At 41.1% G+C, this 16,447-nt stretch overlaps 1 protein-coding gene across 3 annotated transcripts in view; it reads left to right on the top strand.

The window, feature by feature from the left end:
* ITPR3 (inositol 1,4,5-trisphosphate receptor type 3) overlaps positions 1 to 16,447 on the top strand; it is a 475,039-nt gene that overhangs the window by 437,022 nt on the left and 21,570 nt on the right. For all 3 annotated transcript variants that reach the window (XM_073616048.1, XM_073616047.1, XM_073616046.1), the window contains exon 56: positions 14,727 to 14,887. In XM_073616048.1, coding sequence (XP_073472149.1) covers positions 14,727 to 14,887 — 161 coding nt within the window. The remainder of the gene's footprint in view (positions 1 to 14,726; positions 14,888 to 16,447) is intronic.

Here is a 16,447-nt window from a genome sequence, read left to right as displayed (position 1 = left end):
TGAGCGAGCACCCCCCTCCCTTCTGAACCGTACCAGGCCGCATGCCCTCAACATGGGGGGTGGGTGCTTTGGGGCTCCACCCCCTTTCCTGACCGGCCGGGCTGCGTGCTCGGATCGGGGTCTGATATGAAATTTGGGGGGGACCCCACGCTGTTTTTTCGGCATAGGGGGTTCCCCTTAAAATCCATACCAGACCTAAGGGCCTGGTATGCCCCGCGATGGGGCTCGCAAGGTGTCAATCTCGCCGATAAAAGCGCCGAGATTGACTTCCTTTTCTAGTCCCGTCATACCCAAGTCACGTTCAAAATGAACGGACTTGTCCATGTGTGGGCAAGTCTGTTCATTCTGAAAGTCCGCCGTAACTCCGGCGAAAGTCCGTCGGGAAGACCGGCAAACCTAGTCTGCCAGAAAGTCCGGTCGTGTGTAGGCAAGTCCGTCCGTTCAGAAAGTCCGGCGGAAGTCCGACGGGAGGAACGTCGGACCTAGTTTCCCAGAAAGTCCGGTCGTGTGTACGCGGCATAACAGTTATCATTGAAGGCATGCTCGGAATATAACTATTTTGGGAAACCATTAAATAAGTGGGTTTACTTCTGCTTTAGGTCTGTCCACATTGACTTCTGTTAGTGGCTTATTTCACACTGCATATCTAACAGAATATTTCTGTAAATGTGAATATTAGATTTTTGGGACAGCATGTTAATGTCTTTGCCAGCTGTCCTTGGAAAATACTAACCCCTATCTCTTAAGCAGTTACTAGTGTATATTTTATGGGACATGCTGCTGTCTTCATGTGTTATGGCACCAAGGAAGCAGAAAGATCTATTCTATTATCTATTTCCTATATCATCTCATTTGTAAATGCACCTGTTCAAATGTTCTCTGTGTGAAAGCAGTGATCTCTCTGTAGAGAGCTATAGGTCTAACTCAGCAGTGGGCGTTGGACCTTTGCAGAGCAAGGGTCATTTTCTCCAGTATGCTGCTATGGAACAAACATTTTTTATAGAAAAAAAACTTTAATTTCAGATTCACATCTATCCCTATCTACTTTTGTCTGTTTTTTTTTAGTGTGACGGGCAGTGGTGGCCCGCCCATAGGGCGCAATGACCATAAACTTATAGAATTATCTGCTGAACAATTCTACTATAACTCTGATCAGCCAATTACAACCCGTTGATCCATGCCGCTGCTTCTCTGTCCCAAGCCTCTCCTCCCCCACTGCTCCCTTCTACCTAAAACTACTCTCCTTTCCTATCCCATTCAGCCCCCTTCTTCACTCCCAGCACTGAGTACCCCCCCCCCCCACCTGATCCGACCCCCGCAAATTGGATCCCCTGCAGCTAGCATCATAAACCAGCATCCCTCCTCTGCTGCTCCCGCCGGATTCAGGTGCTGCATGGGGCTTTGGGAGGGTCCTGATGTGGCCCCCCAATCACTCTGATCACCCCCCATGCCGGCCCAGCACCCCCGATCCATCCATGCTGGGAGCAGCATCTCCCCTTACCCTCCCACAACCTGCAGCTTCTGCTCCGGCAAACTGATAGGCTGGGGATCGCCGTGGGGGGAGGGGGGGGGGTCGTGCGGGTGATGTTTGGGTTTATGGGGGGGTTGGTAAACTTGTGTTTACCACCCCCTCAGTGTAGCACCCTGGGCGAATGCAGCGATCACTATGATCCATCCTATATACCCACTGACATCTGATAATCGTAACTGCGAGTGTTACTATGTATCAGACTGTCAGTTTATGAATGAATGGAATCTCTATACAGATTCCATGCATTCATTCAAGTAAAGTGATGCAGAGAAAAGGATTATCTTCAGTCCCTTTCTCTGTCTCAAAAAAAAAGAGATATGCACGGAACACCTGTGCATCCCTGTGCAGGTAAACATGGCCCTCCATGGGCGTACACTTTAGTATGCCACATGTGAACGATGGTTTAGTACTAATTTAGCCGAAATTTTGTAAGTTACATTGTGTTTATGTGCAATATTAATGATCTTAGTGTATTTTTAGTGAAAATAGTGATATGATGAACATTTGCACAATTATTGCAGGGCCCAAAAAATCAGTAGCACTTTTTTTTATTCTACAGGTCATGTGCTTTTAGAAAATGTCTAATTTGAGGGGTCTTTTCAAATTCTGAAAGTTGTAAATGAAAAATGGTAACCTCCAGATTTGTTATTTACAGTTTTGTGTCCCTTCAGTTTTCACCTATTCACAAAAAGGTGCAATTTAAAATGTACAAATATTTGTTATTTATTAACTCAATACAGTTTTAACTTTTATATTTACTAGGAATTTTGTAAATGTTGCCATGTATGAATCCATTATTAATTATTTTAGTGTATTTTTAGCGAAAAAATTGCTTTGGTAAACATTTGCGCAAATATTGTGGGGCCCTAAAAATCAATAGCACCTTATTTTTATTCTACTGGTCCTATGCTTTCAGAAAATATATGGTTTTACAAATTCTGAAAGCTGTAAGTGAAAAATGAAAACCTCCAGATTTTTAGAGAAATTTTTGGGTACATTCGATTTTCACCATTTTGCAAAAAGGCGCAATTTAGGATTTACAAATATTTGTATTTATTAACTCCATACAGGTTAAGATTTTATATTTAGTAGGGATTTAGCAGGAATTTTGTAAAATTAGCTGTGTTTTTATCTGCTAATAAAGGTTTTAGTGTATTTTTTGTGAATATATTGGTTTGATATACATTTGCACAAATACCGCGGGGTCTAAAAAAATCAGTAGCACCTTCTTTTTATTGTACTGATCATGTGCTTTCAGAAAATATAAGGTTTGGGGGGTATTTTAAAAACTCTGAAAGCTATAAGTGAAAAATAAAAAAGCAAAGGAAAAATTGCAAAAATGGTCTGGCCACCTGAGTGTACAAAATGGAGCACAGGGCCTGGCAGCGAAAGGATTAAGTGTGTGCGGGATGCTGGACACACAGGTGTATGGAAAACATGATGTGCTGCAATCAGTGAAAAAAAATGCCCCTTTAAGTGTGTGCAGGGCGTCGAAGACACAGCTGCTATGGGAAGCATGACGTGTTTGCAATCGCGTGATTGTAAACAAAAAGTTCTATTGGCTTCCTTTATAAAGTCCTCAGGCCGCAGAGCTCTGATGTAAAGGGGGACTCTGATGGGGACATCTGATGTAAAGGGGGACTCTGATGGGGACATCTGATGTAAAGGGGGACTCTCAAGGTGACATCTAATGTAAAGGAGGATTCTGATGGGGACATCTGATGTAAAGGAGGACTCTGATGGGGACATCTGATGTAAAGGAGGACTCTGATGGGGACATCTGATGTAAAGGAGAACTCTGATGAGCACATCTGATGTAAAGGAGGAATCTGATGGGAACAGCTGATGTAAAGAGGGACTCTGATGAGGACACCTGATTTAGAGGGGGATGCTGATGGGGACACCTGATGTAAAGGGGGGCACCTACTGTAAAGGGGGACTTTGATCAGAACACCTGATGTATAGGGGGATTCTGATGGGGACAACTGTTGTAAAGGGGGACTCTGATTGGGACATCTGATGTAAAAGGGGGCTCTGATGAGGATACCTTATGTTAAGTGGTTTTATTTTCTTTTACTTGAAATGTGGATGTGAATGGCCTACTGTGACGGGCACAGTGAGGCTGCATATGATGGGCACAGTGAGGCTGCAATTGATGGGCACAGTGAGGCTGCATTTGATGGGCACAGTTTTATCTAGCAGTAATGATACATAATCACCTGATAAATGGCTTTACAGTCCTGCATTACTAACAGTTTAATTTTTCAGTTTGTTTGCCCCCCCAAAGAAAATTTTGAGCACCAGCCGCCACTGGTGACAGGGAATCGCAAACTCATGTGGTTTTAGTAATATTTTGACTGCTGAACCTGATGTGAAAAGTAGATGTATTTACTATACAGACATGCATTGAGTTCAACATAGAGTATTAGATTCATATTTGCTCTAACTATCCGGGGCTCCCTAATACAGTTTATATTTACTAGGCTAGGATAGCCACTTGAAGACCAGGCCTTGTCTGGCACTTTTTGTTTACAAGTTTAAATCAGTATTTTTTGCTCGAAAATTACTTATAACCCCCAAACAATATTTTTTTTTTTTTTCAGAAATTTTTATGTCACATAGTATTTGTGCAGCGGTTTTTCAAATGCAATTTTTTTGGGGAAAAAAATACACTTGAATGAATTAAAAAAAAAAAAAAAACAATTTATACCCCAGTTTTTTTGTAAAATATGAAAGATGATGTTACGCCGAGTAAATAGATACCAAACATGCCATGCTTTAAAATTGTGAACCAGACAAGGAAATGATCGCACACTGGAACTCCAAATTATCTCAATGTCATCTTTATTGTCAAAAAAGGGTCAGACAGATACAGGCAATGGTAGACGTTTCACAAGCGATAGCTTGCTTGTTCACAAGTTGTTGGGTTGTGAACAAGCAAGCTATCGCTTTTGAAACGTCTACCATTGCCTGTATCTGTCTGACCCTTTTTTGACAATAAAGATGACATCGAGATAATTTGGAGTTCCAGTGTGCGACCAATTACTTGTCTGGTTCGTCTTCTACGGTGGTGAGCCGAGGTCTGCACCTGTGATCCATCCTGCACCTGAGTTTGCCTGGAGCGGTGTGTTTCTCTCTGTTCTTTAAAATTGTGCACACTTGTGGAATGGCAACAAACTATGGTACTTAAAAATCTTCATAGACAACACTTTAAATTTTTACAGGTTAACTGTTTAGCGTTACAGAGGAGGTCTAGTGCTAGAATTATTGCTCTCGCTATAAAGTTTGGGGCAATACTTCACATGTGTGGTGCGAACACTGTTTACATGTGCGTGTGAGCACGGAGAGATGGAGGGGCGCCTTACATTTTTTTTTTATATTTATTTTATTTATTAACTGTTCTTTCATTTTTTTTTTTTTTTATTAATCGCTTTTATTCCTTTTACAAGAAATGGAAACATCCCTTGTAATAGAAATAAAGATGACAGGTCCTCTTTATGGAGCGAGATCTGGGGTCCAAAAGGCCTCAAATCCCTCCTTTACCTTTAAAAGCAAAAGATCAAAAAAACATTTGAAAACGGTAAACTGAAGAAACACCGGTGGGAGGGGACGTCGCTTCTGAAAGCGATCCAGCGGCTAATGAGCCACTCAGGCTGCTTTCATGAGAAAGCCAGCCGCTGACTGAAAAAAAAAATATTGGGATTATATACTGACATTTACTGGTAGCTTCAGCCATAACCCCAGTAAACCACTTGCAAACTGCAACGTATTCATATGTTTTGTGGTTGGCAAGTGGATATGTAGTAACCTATCTGTCCTCATGTTTTTTGAGGTTTCATTCCTATTTCTGGTGAAATTTGAGGTGACTACAGTTGTTCACACAGGCTGTTTACATGTGACACAGTCCTCCTAAAACTATTTCCCAAGGACAGAGAACAATGTCTCAGATAATCAGGAAGTGTAAATAACATTCTAACACAAATCATACAGAATTATACAAAAGGTTATATGGGGGGGATTTACTAAAACTGGAGCGTGCAAAATCGGGCGCAGCTCTGCACAGAAACCAGCTTCTAGGTTTTTTTTCCCCCTTCGAATGTATCTCTTAAAGTGCGCTGTAACAGGTTTACACACGTTTTCATTATTCTACTGGAATAACAGACATGCCTCATTTTGCAAACTTCAGCGCAATACACAGCAGAGACCTGATCAGCCTCAGTGAATAACATTGCTTCTTATGACATATGCACACATTAAAATGCAAAAGTGTGAACAGGGCCTTGGACTTTGCATTCTGTTTGTTTTGATGCACCTGGAATGTATTTTTGATCCTAACTGAGAGTCCAATTGGGACTTAATGTACACTGGTAGTGACTTATTTTGTTTTCTAATTGGGAATCTAGTCTTTAAGCTAGAAACTTAGTAAAAAACAAACAATATCGCTGTATCCCATACATATTATTTTATCCCTTTTTTTATGTATAAGGACAAACAAAAAGTTTTCAATCCTGTGTCAGTCCTCATTCTCTCATATTCTGCAAAGACATTCAAAGACCTTTCTCCAAAATTTTCAATGTGTCACCATTTCTACTGTAATTGTATCCTCACCTGCAGCCATGTTTTTCCTTGAGGTTTTAGTTCATTTAAATTTTTCCCTTAAAGTGATACTAAAGTCTTATTTTTTTTTTTGTTTGTTTAAAAAAAACAAACATGTCATTTGCTATGGGGGCACTCGAGCTGAGCCGCTGCTCTTTGTGTCCATTGAGACACGGAGCCACGGCTGGCCCCGCCCCCTCTCCTCATTGGCTCACTGACTTTGATCGACACCATTCTTAAAGCGGAGTTCCGCCAAATTTTTTTTTAAAAAAGCAGCTACAAATACTGCAGCTGCTGACTTTTAAAATATGGACAACTACCTGTCCAGGGCCCTGCGATGTTCTCACCCGAAACCGATCTGTCCCTCGGCTCTCGGGTGGAGGCGCCGCCATCTTCGCTAAGGGAATCAGGAAGTGAAGCCTTGGGGCTTCACAGCCTGGTTCCCTACTGCACATGCTCGAGTTGCGCTGCGCGTCCTCACTGGCCCCTGCTGTCTTCTGGGCCAGACATGGGGTAGATCACCGCGGAGCCTGCCGTGATCTATGCCCGGAAGTGGGAGCAGATACCGGTATTATACAGGTATATGCTCCCGCCTCCCCCCTGAAAAGTGGCAAATGTGACACCGGGGGGGTGGGGAATCCCAAAAGCGGAAGTTCCATTTTTGGTTGGAACTCTGCTTTAGCCATAGAATGCATTAAGATAAAAAAAAAACTTTAGAAACACTTTAAGCTTCTGTTATGTATTTTCATTCGTACCATTTCCCCCCTCTCTGCTTTCAATATTTCAATTTGACATCTCCCAAAAAATGTTTTTCAACTCTCCTTAACTTGCCTCTTTACAAGTTACTACTACTGCTCAGGTTTTCTCCCTTTCTTTTTGTTACTAATTATCATTAAAGTGCCCTTACGTCCTTATTATGTGCTTCTAGTAATTCTTTCATTTGCCTGCCTGTCATAGTCACCCGTTTCTTTTTAGCTTATCATTTTGCTCCTTTGTATTCCTTCACAGTTGCTTTTGTCCTACTATTAAATATTCTCTTTTTGTTTTGCTCCAGCATCAATTTTCTCTCACACAATCCTCTCTTCCTACCTTCAGTTTGCAGTAGTTGTCATGCTAGCTCTACGAAAATTAAGTTCAATAGCCAGTGTGGCTCTTCTGCTTGATTCCGAGCATGCGTGGAACTTTGTGCGTCGGAATTGTGTACACACGATCGGAATTTACGACAATGGATTTTGTTGTCGGAATATTTGAGATCCAGATCTCAAGTTTTGTTTGTTGGTAATTCCGACGGAAAATGTCCGATGGAGCCTACATACGGTCGGAATTTCCGACAACAAGGTCCCATCAAACATTTCCCGTCGTAAAATCCGACCGTGTGTACGCTGCATTACTGTGTGTATGTCACTACTGTATCTCCCACAAAAGAAAATTATACTAACATATTCTGCACTCATTTTATTTGAATATTATGATTTATAAAAAGTTGATAGTCTTTAATGATTGGGTATGCTTTAATAAATTGCCCTGTTGGCTGCGCAGCTGTTAGGATTAAATTACTTGAAAGTAAAGCACATTGCTGGATAGCAAAAAATAAGCTGGTTGTGAAGGGGTTAAAATCTTCCGTGGTTATATTGGATTGGAGAGTCAAGTGAATGTAAGTAATCTAAACGTATATGGTTAGACTTAGGCTCTACCGGGCAATATCCAACAGGACCGAAAATAATCTTGTCTGCAGTTTCCAATTATCTGTTAATTATTGATTCTGTATCTAGAATGCTGTTTGTGGTTATAGAATGTTTAAATAATATTAATTACCTTTCCAGCCACAGTGTGTTGCTGGATGTGTAGGAATTGTAACTAGCAGCTTGAACACATATATACCCTTAGGGGATGTGCTGGAACACCTTTAGCTATTTTTAGCAAAGTGGGTGAATGCATGTTCCTGAATAGACAGGTGAACGATTGCGTAAGATATGTAATGTCCTTGGGTAGATGTTTTTTTTTTTTTTTTTTTTACACCAGGGAAAAGCCCTAAGCTGTAGTTATTAAAACTGCAGGTATTGTAAATCTCACCAGGTATCACAGGAAAGAACTGGACAAGCTAGTTGCTAGTCTCTCAGGGCCTTGCCATATTCGTCCTACATGCTTGTTGCTTTAATGAGAAGAAAGCTTGCGGGGAACTTGATGAACTGTACTAAACATAAAGTCAAATGTGTGTGAAATACCATGAATTACTGACACTCTCAAACATGAATTAGTTATATTTTCTTCTCTTTCTAAATGTCACGATTCAAACTGTCCTAAGGCGAAATTCATATTGATATCTGAATTGCATAGCTAGAAAGTGTTAGGGCAAAGAGGATACTACTGTACAGCACTGACTACACCTTCCTCATTAAAACGCAGCTGAGCTTTTCACCTCTAATGCCAAATCATGAGTATTCTGTTTCTCAAAGGGTAATTGGGATGCTTTCAGTTTACTTTTATTTAACCGCTACAGGGCACTTTTACCCCCTTCCTGCCCAGGCCAATTTTCAGCTTTCAGCGCTGTCACAATCTGAATGACAATTGCGCGGTCATTCAACATTGTACCCAAATTGCATTTTTATCATTTTTTTCACACAAATAGAGCTTTCTTTTTGGTGGTATTTAATCACAGCTGGATTTTTTATTTTTTGCTAAACAAAAAAGACAGAAAAATGTAAAAAAAAAAAAAAAAAAAAAAAAAAAGAAGCTTTTCTTAGTTTCTGTCAGAAAGTTTGTAAATAAGTAATTGTTCTCCTTCACTGATATGTGCTGATGAGGCTGCACCAATGGGCACTGATAGGTGGTACTGATGAAGTGGCACTGATGAGGAGGCAGTAATAGGTGGCACTTATGGGCAATTATTGGCGGCAATGATGAATAGGCACCGATGGGCACTGAAAGGCAGCACTGACTGGCATTACTGATGGGCACAGATTGGCATTACTGATGGGCACTGGCTGGCATCACTGCTGGGGCTGCACTGATCATCAGTGCCCTGATTATCTGTACAGGTCTCCCCTGTAAGGAGATGCCGCTGATCGGGTCTCCTCTCCTCACAGGTGGAGAGCCAATAAACAGCATTTCCGTGTTTACATGTGATCAACTGTGATTGGATACAGCTGATCACATGGGTAAAGAGCCCCGTCATTGGCTCTTTAACGAGATCGGGGTTACGCCGTGTCCCAGGGACACAGCATGCCCGTAACTGCTGTGAGGCGCGCAAGCGCAGTGAGACTGGGGCGATGTCATATTGCAGTTTTTTAAAATAAACTTGTATAATTATGTAGTAAAGTTCATTCACACAGACACAGAGGCCTGTACTGCGTGAAAAGCCATTTGCTTAACCTCCCCAGCAGTATTCCCGAGTCTGGCTCAGGGTGAGATTTCAGTACCAAAAGCAGTAACCCCCAGCCAGACTCGGGATCGCATCGCAGTATCCAGGCAAAGTAACTTACCTTGTCCCCTGGATCCTGCGATGTCTCCCCGCTGTGTCTGCGAGCTGTCATCTCGCTCGATTCACAGTGCCGAATGCTGAGCTCCGTTCCCTGTGAGCGTTGCAACGCACAGGGACGGAGTTTGGCTCCAAATTCAAAAAATTAAAAACACACAATACGTACAGTATACTGTAATCTTACAGATTACAGTACTGTATCAAATAATTACACATCCCCTTTGTCCCTAGTGGTTTGTCCAGTGCCCTGTATGCACTTTTATATTATAAAAACTGTTCTTTCTGCCTGGAAACTGGAGATTGTCCATAGCAACCAAAAAGTGTCCGTTTACATCAAAAGTGGTTTTAGACCAGCAAGAAAACAGCGATAATAAATTAGAATCACTCGCAGAATTGAGAGATAGTGATTTGTGGGGAGATCTGTCATCAAACACTATAAAGTAATGACAGCGACAATTCTGCAACTGAGCACATTTCAGTGTTTTTGATTTGATTACATTATTGAATAATTTTTATTATTATTATAATATTATTTATAATATAATAAATAACTATAAATAATTATAACAATTTATGATTTTGTGTTTCAAACTTTATCATACCCGGGATGTCTACTAGACTCTTGTTTGGACAGATTTAAGTGTGTTATTGTTAATAATTACAGGCCTGCAATAAAAAAAGCCAAATTTCCATGCAAAATAATGGTACCGTTTTCAGGACCTAAAATCCGAAATAATCATACCGCCAGGGAGGTTAAGCACCCTGACCAGCATGAAGCTGAATGCAGGCTGTTTGTGTTAGTTAGTGGAAAGACAATGGCTGTACTGACTCCCCTGTACATTCGAGTTTGACAGGTGCATAGCCAAGAACACAGACAGTGTGCATTACCTGTCACCCATTGCTGCTTGCCTGTCAAAATCAGATGGTCAGGTGAGTCTGTAAGGGCACTGCGTATCAATTGACTTACAAAGGCTGTCTGCAGGCAGCTCCACGCTGCTTAGGGTGCATAAACATGTGAATGAGCCCATAGACTCACAATGGATTGAATCTATGCTGATGTGAGGAAAATCCAGGAAAACTACAGTATGTATCTGATAATTTTCCTTATTCCTGGCTCACCTCATGTGTGCACACTTAGGACATAAGCAATGCTTTATCCAGACAAAGAAATTATCATGCCTCTAATAAATGCAAAGGGTGGAGTTTCATTCTGAAATAATGCCATGGTGTGCAAAGAAGAACCAAAGGAAGATCCTTGTACACTACTGTATAGTGTTGAATAAAGGTATTTGGAGAGCACCAAATAGTTGAGCAATACCAGGTCACCGAAGCTTTGGAGCAGAAAGCCTAGGAGAGTTTCACCTTCTGAAGTAGTAATTTTGAATGAGCTTTTACATCTTCAAAATTTAGAAATCCTATTGAATGGTCTTAAATATTTATTCCAGAGGGATTTTATTGTGGATCTTTAAGATCATTTCTACAAATATGTAATTTTATATTATTCTGTGATTTGGAAAAAAATGTTTCTGATAAAAAATGCTTTACAAAGGAATTTAAAGGATGAATGACTCCACAATATCTGCAGCTACAGGAGTCAGTGAGGGTTTGGTTAAAAGCTTATTTACTGCTTGTTAGAATATGTTGGTACCTTGATCTCTATTAGCTGGTCTTAGGTCCACTTTAAGCCTTTTTTTAAATGTGTGTGTATGTGTATATACACTCACCGGCCACTTTATTAGGTGCACCTTGCTAGGGGTTGGACCCCATTTTGCCTTCAAAACTGCCTTAATTCTTCATAGTATAGATTCAACAAGGTGTTGGAAACATTCCTCAGAGATTTTGGTCCGTATTGACATGATAGCATCACTATCAGATTTGTCGGCTGCACATCCATGATGTGAATCTCCCAATCTACCACATCCCATTGGATTGAGATCTGGTGACTGTGGAGGCCATTGGAGTACAGTGAACTCATTGTCATGTTCAAGAAACCAGTTTGAGATGATTGGAGCTTTGTGACATGGTGCATTCTCCTGCTGGACATGGTCAGCAACAATACTCAGGTAGGTGGTGGCGTTTAAGCAATGTTAAATTGGTACTAATGCCCCGTACACACGATCAGAATTTCCGACAACAAAACCGTGGATTTTTTTCCGAAGGATGTTGGCTCAAACTTGTCTTGAACACACATGGTCACACAAATGTTGGACAAAAATTCAGAATGTGAGAACGCGGTGACGTACAACACGTACGACGAGGCGAGAAAAAGGAAGTTCAATAGCGAGTGCGGCTCCTTCTGCTTGATTCAGAGCAAGCGTGAACTTTTGTGCGACGGACTTATGTACACACGATCGGACTTTCTGACAACAAGAATTGTTGTCGTAAAATTTGAGAACCTGCTCTCAAACATTTGTGTGCAGAAATTCTGACAGAAAATGTTCGATGGAGCATACATACGCACTTTCCGACAACAAGCTCACATCGAACATTTTCCGTCGGAAAATCTGACCGTGTGTATGCGGCTTAAGGGACCCAAAGTGTGGCAAGAAGATATCCCCCACATTATTACATCACCACCAGCCTGAACCGTTGATACAAGGCAGGATGGATCCATGCTTTCATGTTGATTACGCCAAATTCTGACCCTACCGCCTGAATGTCGAAGCTGAAATCAAGAATCATCGGAAGAGGCAAGGTTTTTCCAGTCTTCTATTGTCCAATTTTGTGGAGCCTGTGCGAATTGTAGTCTCAGTTTCCTGTTCTTAGCAGACAGGAGGGGCACCCGGTGTGGTCTTCTGCTGCTGTAGCCCATCTGCTTCAAGGTTCCATGTGTTGTGCATTCAGAGATGGTACTCTGCATACCTTGGTTGTAACGAGTAGTTATTTGAGTTACTGTTGCCTTTCTATCATATTGAACCAATCTGCCAATTCTCCACTGACCTCTGACATCAACAAGGCATTTTCATCCACACAGTACTGCTCACTGGATATTTTCTCTTTTTCAGACCATTCTTTGTAAACCCTAGAGATGGCTGTGTGTGAAAATCCCAATAGATCAGCAGTTTTTGAAATACTCAGAATAGCCCGTCTGGCGCCAACAACCATGCCACGTTCAAAGTCACTAAAATCCAATTTCTTCACCATTCTGATGCTCGGTTTTACCTTCAGCAAGTCGTCTTCATCAAGTCTAGATGTCTAAATGCATTGAGCTGCTACCATGTGATTGGCTGATTAGCAAATTGTGTGGACGAAAATGCCTTGTTGATGTCAGAGGTCAGAGAAGTATGGGCAGACTGGTTCGAGCAAGTGCAAAAATTTATAAAACTTGTCTGAACTGTCAGAAAATAGGGGGCAGAGAGCTGAAGTTGCACTTTGCAGAGCTCAGTGAGGAGAGCTCTGAGAGCTGATTAAAGGGAAGGGACATGTCCCCCCTTTCACACAGCACACAGGAACAATGCTGAGGCTGTCAGTCAGTTGGAGCTCCCTCCCCTGTCACCTTTTTTCTCTTCGTGTCAGGTATACTTGTCAGAAGTGACTCATGCTGATAGCAGGGAAATAAAGCAGCAAACAGAAATGACTCTTAGTGCTCTTAATTCAGACACTGTATAGCAGAGGTTCTCAACTCCTGTCCTCAGGACCTACTAACCAGATTTTAAGTATTACCTTGAGGAGATGCAGACTAGAATACTGCAATCACTGAGCAACAAATTATATTCCCTGTGATGTATTTCAGTTATCTTGCAAACCTGGCCTGTTGGTGGGTCCTGGGGACAGAAATTGAGAACCACTGCTATAGAGGGATATTCTTTGTCCATATTTTATGTCTTTGGTTTACAACCACTTACCGACCACCAATGTACCGGTACATTGCTGGACTTCAATCAGTCATACCGGAATGATGCCTGCAGCTGCTGGCATCACCCCAGTACCGTTTTCTTAGAGCCGGCGATCGGCTGTCTTGTAAAAGCAATCCTAGTGGCCAACTTTCCGCGGCTCTCTCAGGCTCTCCTGTCCCATCGGAAGACTCGATCGACCAGCCGTCACATTGGCCAGACAGCCGAACGAAACTGGGTTCGGCTTTGACCGGCTCTCCACTATGGTAACCCGTAAGCAATGACCTGACATCACTTCCGGGTTACACGGACGATAACAGCGCCATTTTTAACAAATCAAAACTACTGATCTTGATGTTTTGAATGCTTTTAAGGGCAGAGGAGGGATTTGGCGGGTCTTGTAGACCCCCGATCTCTCCATAAAGAGTACCTGTCACATCCCTATTGCTGTCACAAGGATGTTTACATTTTCTTTTGACAGCACAAAAAGTGATAAAATGCGCATGTCGGTCCCACACATGTGAGGTACCACCATGAACATCAGATCATGGACAGTAATTCTAGCACTATACCTTCTCTGTAAACCTAAAGTGGTAACCTGTAAAGGCTTTTAAAGCGTCTCCTATGGATACTAAAAGTTGTTTGTCACCATTGCATGGGCATGCATAATATTAAAGCGTGACATGTTTGGTATCTATTTACTCGATATAGAGGATTGATGATGATGATTTGGAGGCTGCAATTTATCTGCTGGCTCAAGAGCATAAAAAAATCATCACCTGCTCTAGAAGTAATCAATGAGTTTATAATTGTTGGCTTTAGTTGCACTTTAATAATTTATTTTACATAAAGAAGTAAACAGAACCCATGCTGCATGATTCACCTTTGTGGTAAGAAAATATATTCTACAGCAATCCTGTATGTTGGAACTTCAAAAATGCTGTCAAAACATTGTCAAAATATAATCGTTTTATTTAGTAATATGGTTTTATTTAAGTAAAAAAGGCTGATCCATTGTAAAATATGTATTAACAAGAAAAACTATACAATGTATTATTCCATACAGGACTTTGGAAAAGGCTTTAACAAATCTGGTATAACAAGCACAATGCCTGTAAAAATCAATGTTTTTAAAAGTAAGCCATGCAATCTCCCTCTCAATAATATTCTGAATGTGGCTTATTAATAAAATGCAATCCTAAAGTAGAATTATCTAAAATGGCTCGCATACACATGCTAATAGTGCTCTTATCTAATTGTAAAATGTGATTCTCATTCATTTCTGCAGGACTGGAGAGAGATAAATTTGACAATAAGACCGTGTCCTTTGAGGAGCACATTAAGGAGGAGCACAATATCTGGAATTATCTGTACTTCATCGTGCTGGTGAGAGTGAAGAACAAGACGGATTACACTGGTCCAGAAAGCTATGTGGCTCAAATGATAAAGGTCAGAATCACATTTGTGTATTTAAAACGCTGTCAGTACTGTAAAGGTGTGCTCAGCCACGAGATGCAAACAATTCCAAGACAGCCTTAATTTGGCTATAGGCATTGAAAGTAGGGTGGATGGACAGGCATAGTCTTCCTTCCAAACATTTATGTACTATTACTCTTATAAAATTAAATGGCGAAAAAGATATCAACAGATAAACTGTATACCTTACATTAACGCTTTTTTCCTTTTTTTCGTTATCTGCTGCCACCTCCTATATCACTGCAGGGGCTATCCGATTGTAGTAGAATTATTCCCTGCATTAAACTGTTCAGACTACCTAAGCTTCAAAATAGTCTATGCATAGTATTCACATACATTAGTAGAAATGTAAGCCATTTCTGGTTACTTAGGGCTCATACACACTGAAACTCAAAAAAGCTGCTTTTATTTCAGCTTGAAGAAGCTTGTACTTTTTGGGCTCTTTTGCACATTTTTATTGAGCTTCTTTACCCGCTTCAGCCCTGGAAGATTTTACCCCCTTCCTGACCAGAGCACTTTTTGCAATTCAGCACTGCGTCGCTTTAACTGACAATTGCGCAGTCGTGCGATGCTGCACCCAAACAAAATTGACGTTCTTTTTTCCCCACAAGTAGAGCTTTCTTTTGGTGGTATTTGATCACTTCTGCAGTTTTTATTTTTTGTGCTATAAACAAAAAAAGAGCATCAATTTTTAAAAAAAAAAACGCATTATTTTTTACTTTTTGCTATAATAAATATCCTCCAAAAATATATAAAAAATATATTTTTTTCCTCAGTTTAGGCCGATATGTATTCTTCTACATATTTTTGGTTTACGCAAAAATTATAGCGTCTACAAAATAGGGGATAATTTTATGGCATTTTTTTTTTTTTTTTAAATTAGTAATGGCGGTGATCTTATCGGGACTGCAACATTATGGTGGACACATCAGACAATTTTGACACTATTTTGGGACCATTGTCATTTATACAGCGATCAGTGCTATAAAAATGCACTAATTACTGTGTAAATGGCACTGGCAGTTAAGGGGTTAACCACTAGGGGGCGATGAAGGGGTTAAGTGTGCCCTAGGGACTGATTCTAACTGGGGGGGATGGGCTTCAAGTCACATGACAGTGATCACCGCTTCCGATGACAGGGAGCAGTGATCTCTGTCATGACATAAGCCAGAACAGGGAAATGCCTTGTTTACATAAGCACTTCCCCGTTCTGAGGCTCCGTGACATGATCGCCGGTCCCGCGGGCACAGTGACGCGGGGGCGCGCGCGCCTGCTATCCCCGGCTCTTAAAGGGGACTTACAGGTACACCCATTTGTCCACCACTGCCATTGTGCCGACGTATATCGGCTTGCAGCGGTTGGCAAGTGGTTAAGCTTTTTTGAGCATAAGCATTTTTCAGCTAATCTTTCCTGTTTTTTTTTTTTTTTTTTTTCTTTTAGTGTGTGTTTTCGAGCTTCTTTGAGCTTTTTCATGCTCTTTTCATGCTTTTTTTTTTCACGCATTGTTGGGCACTTAGGCGTCTTTTCTGCTTG

This window comes from Aquarana catesbeiana, linkage group LG02 (assembly GCF_042186555.1).
Source record: "Aquarana catesbeiana isolate 2022-GZ linkage group LG02, ASM4218655v1, whole genome shotgun sequence".
Lineage (NCBI taxonomy): Eukaryota > Metazoa > Chordata > Amphibia > Anura > Ranidae > Aquarana > Aquarana catesbeiana.
The sequence above is the reverse complement of the archived record's forward strand: the minus strand, read 5'-3'. Positions and strand labels throughout refer to the sequence as shown.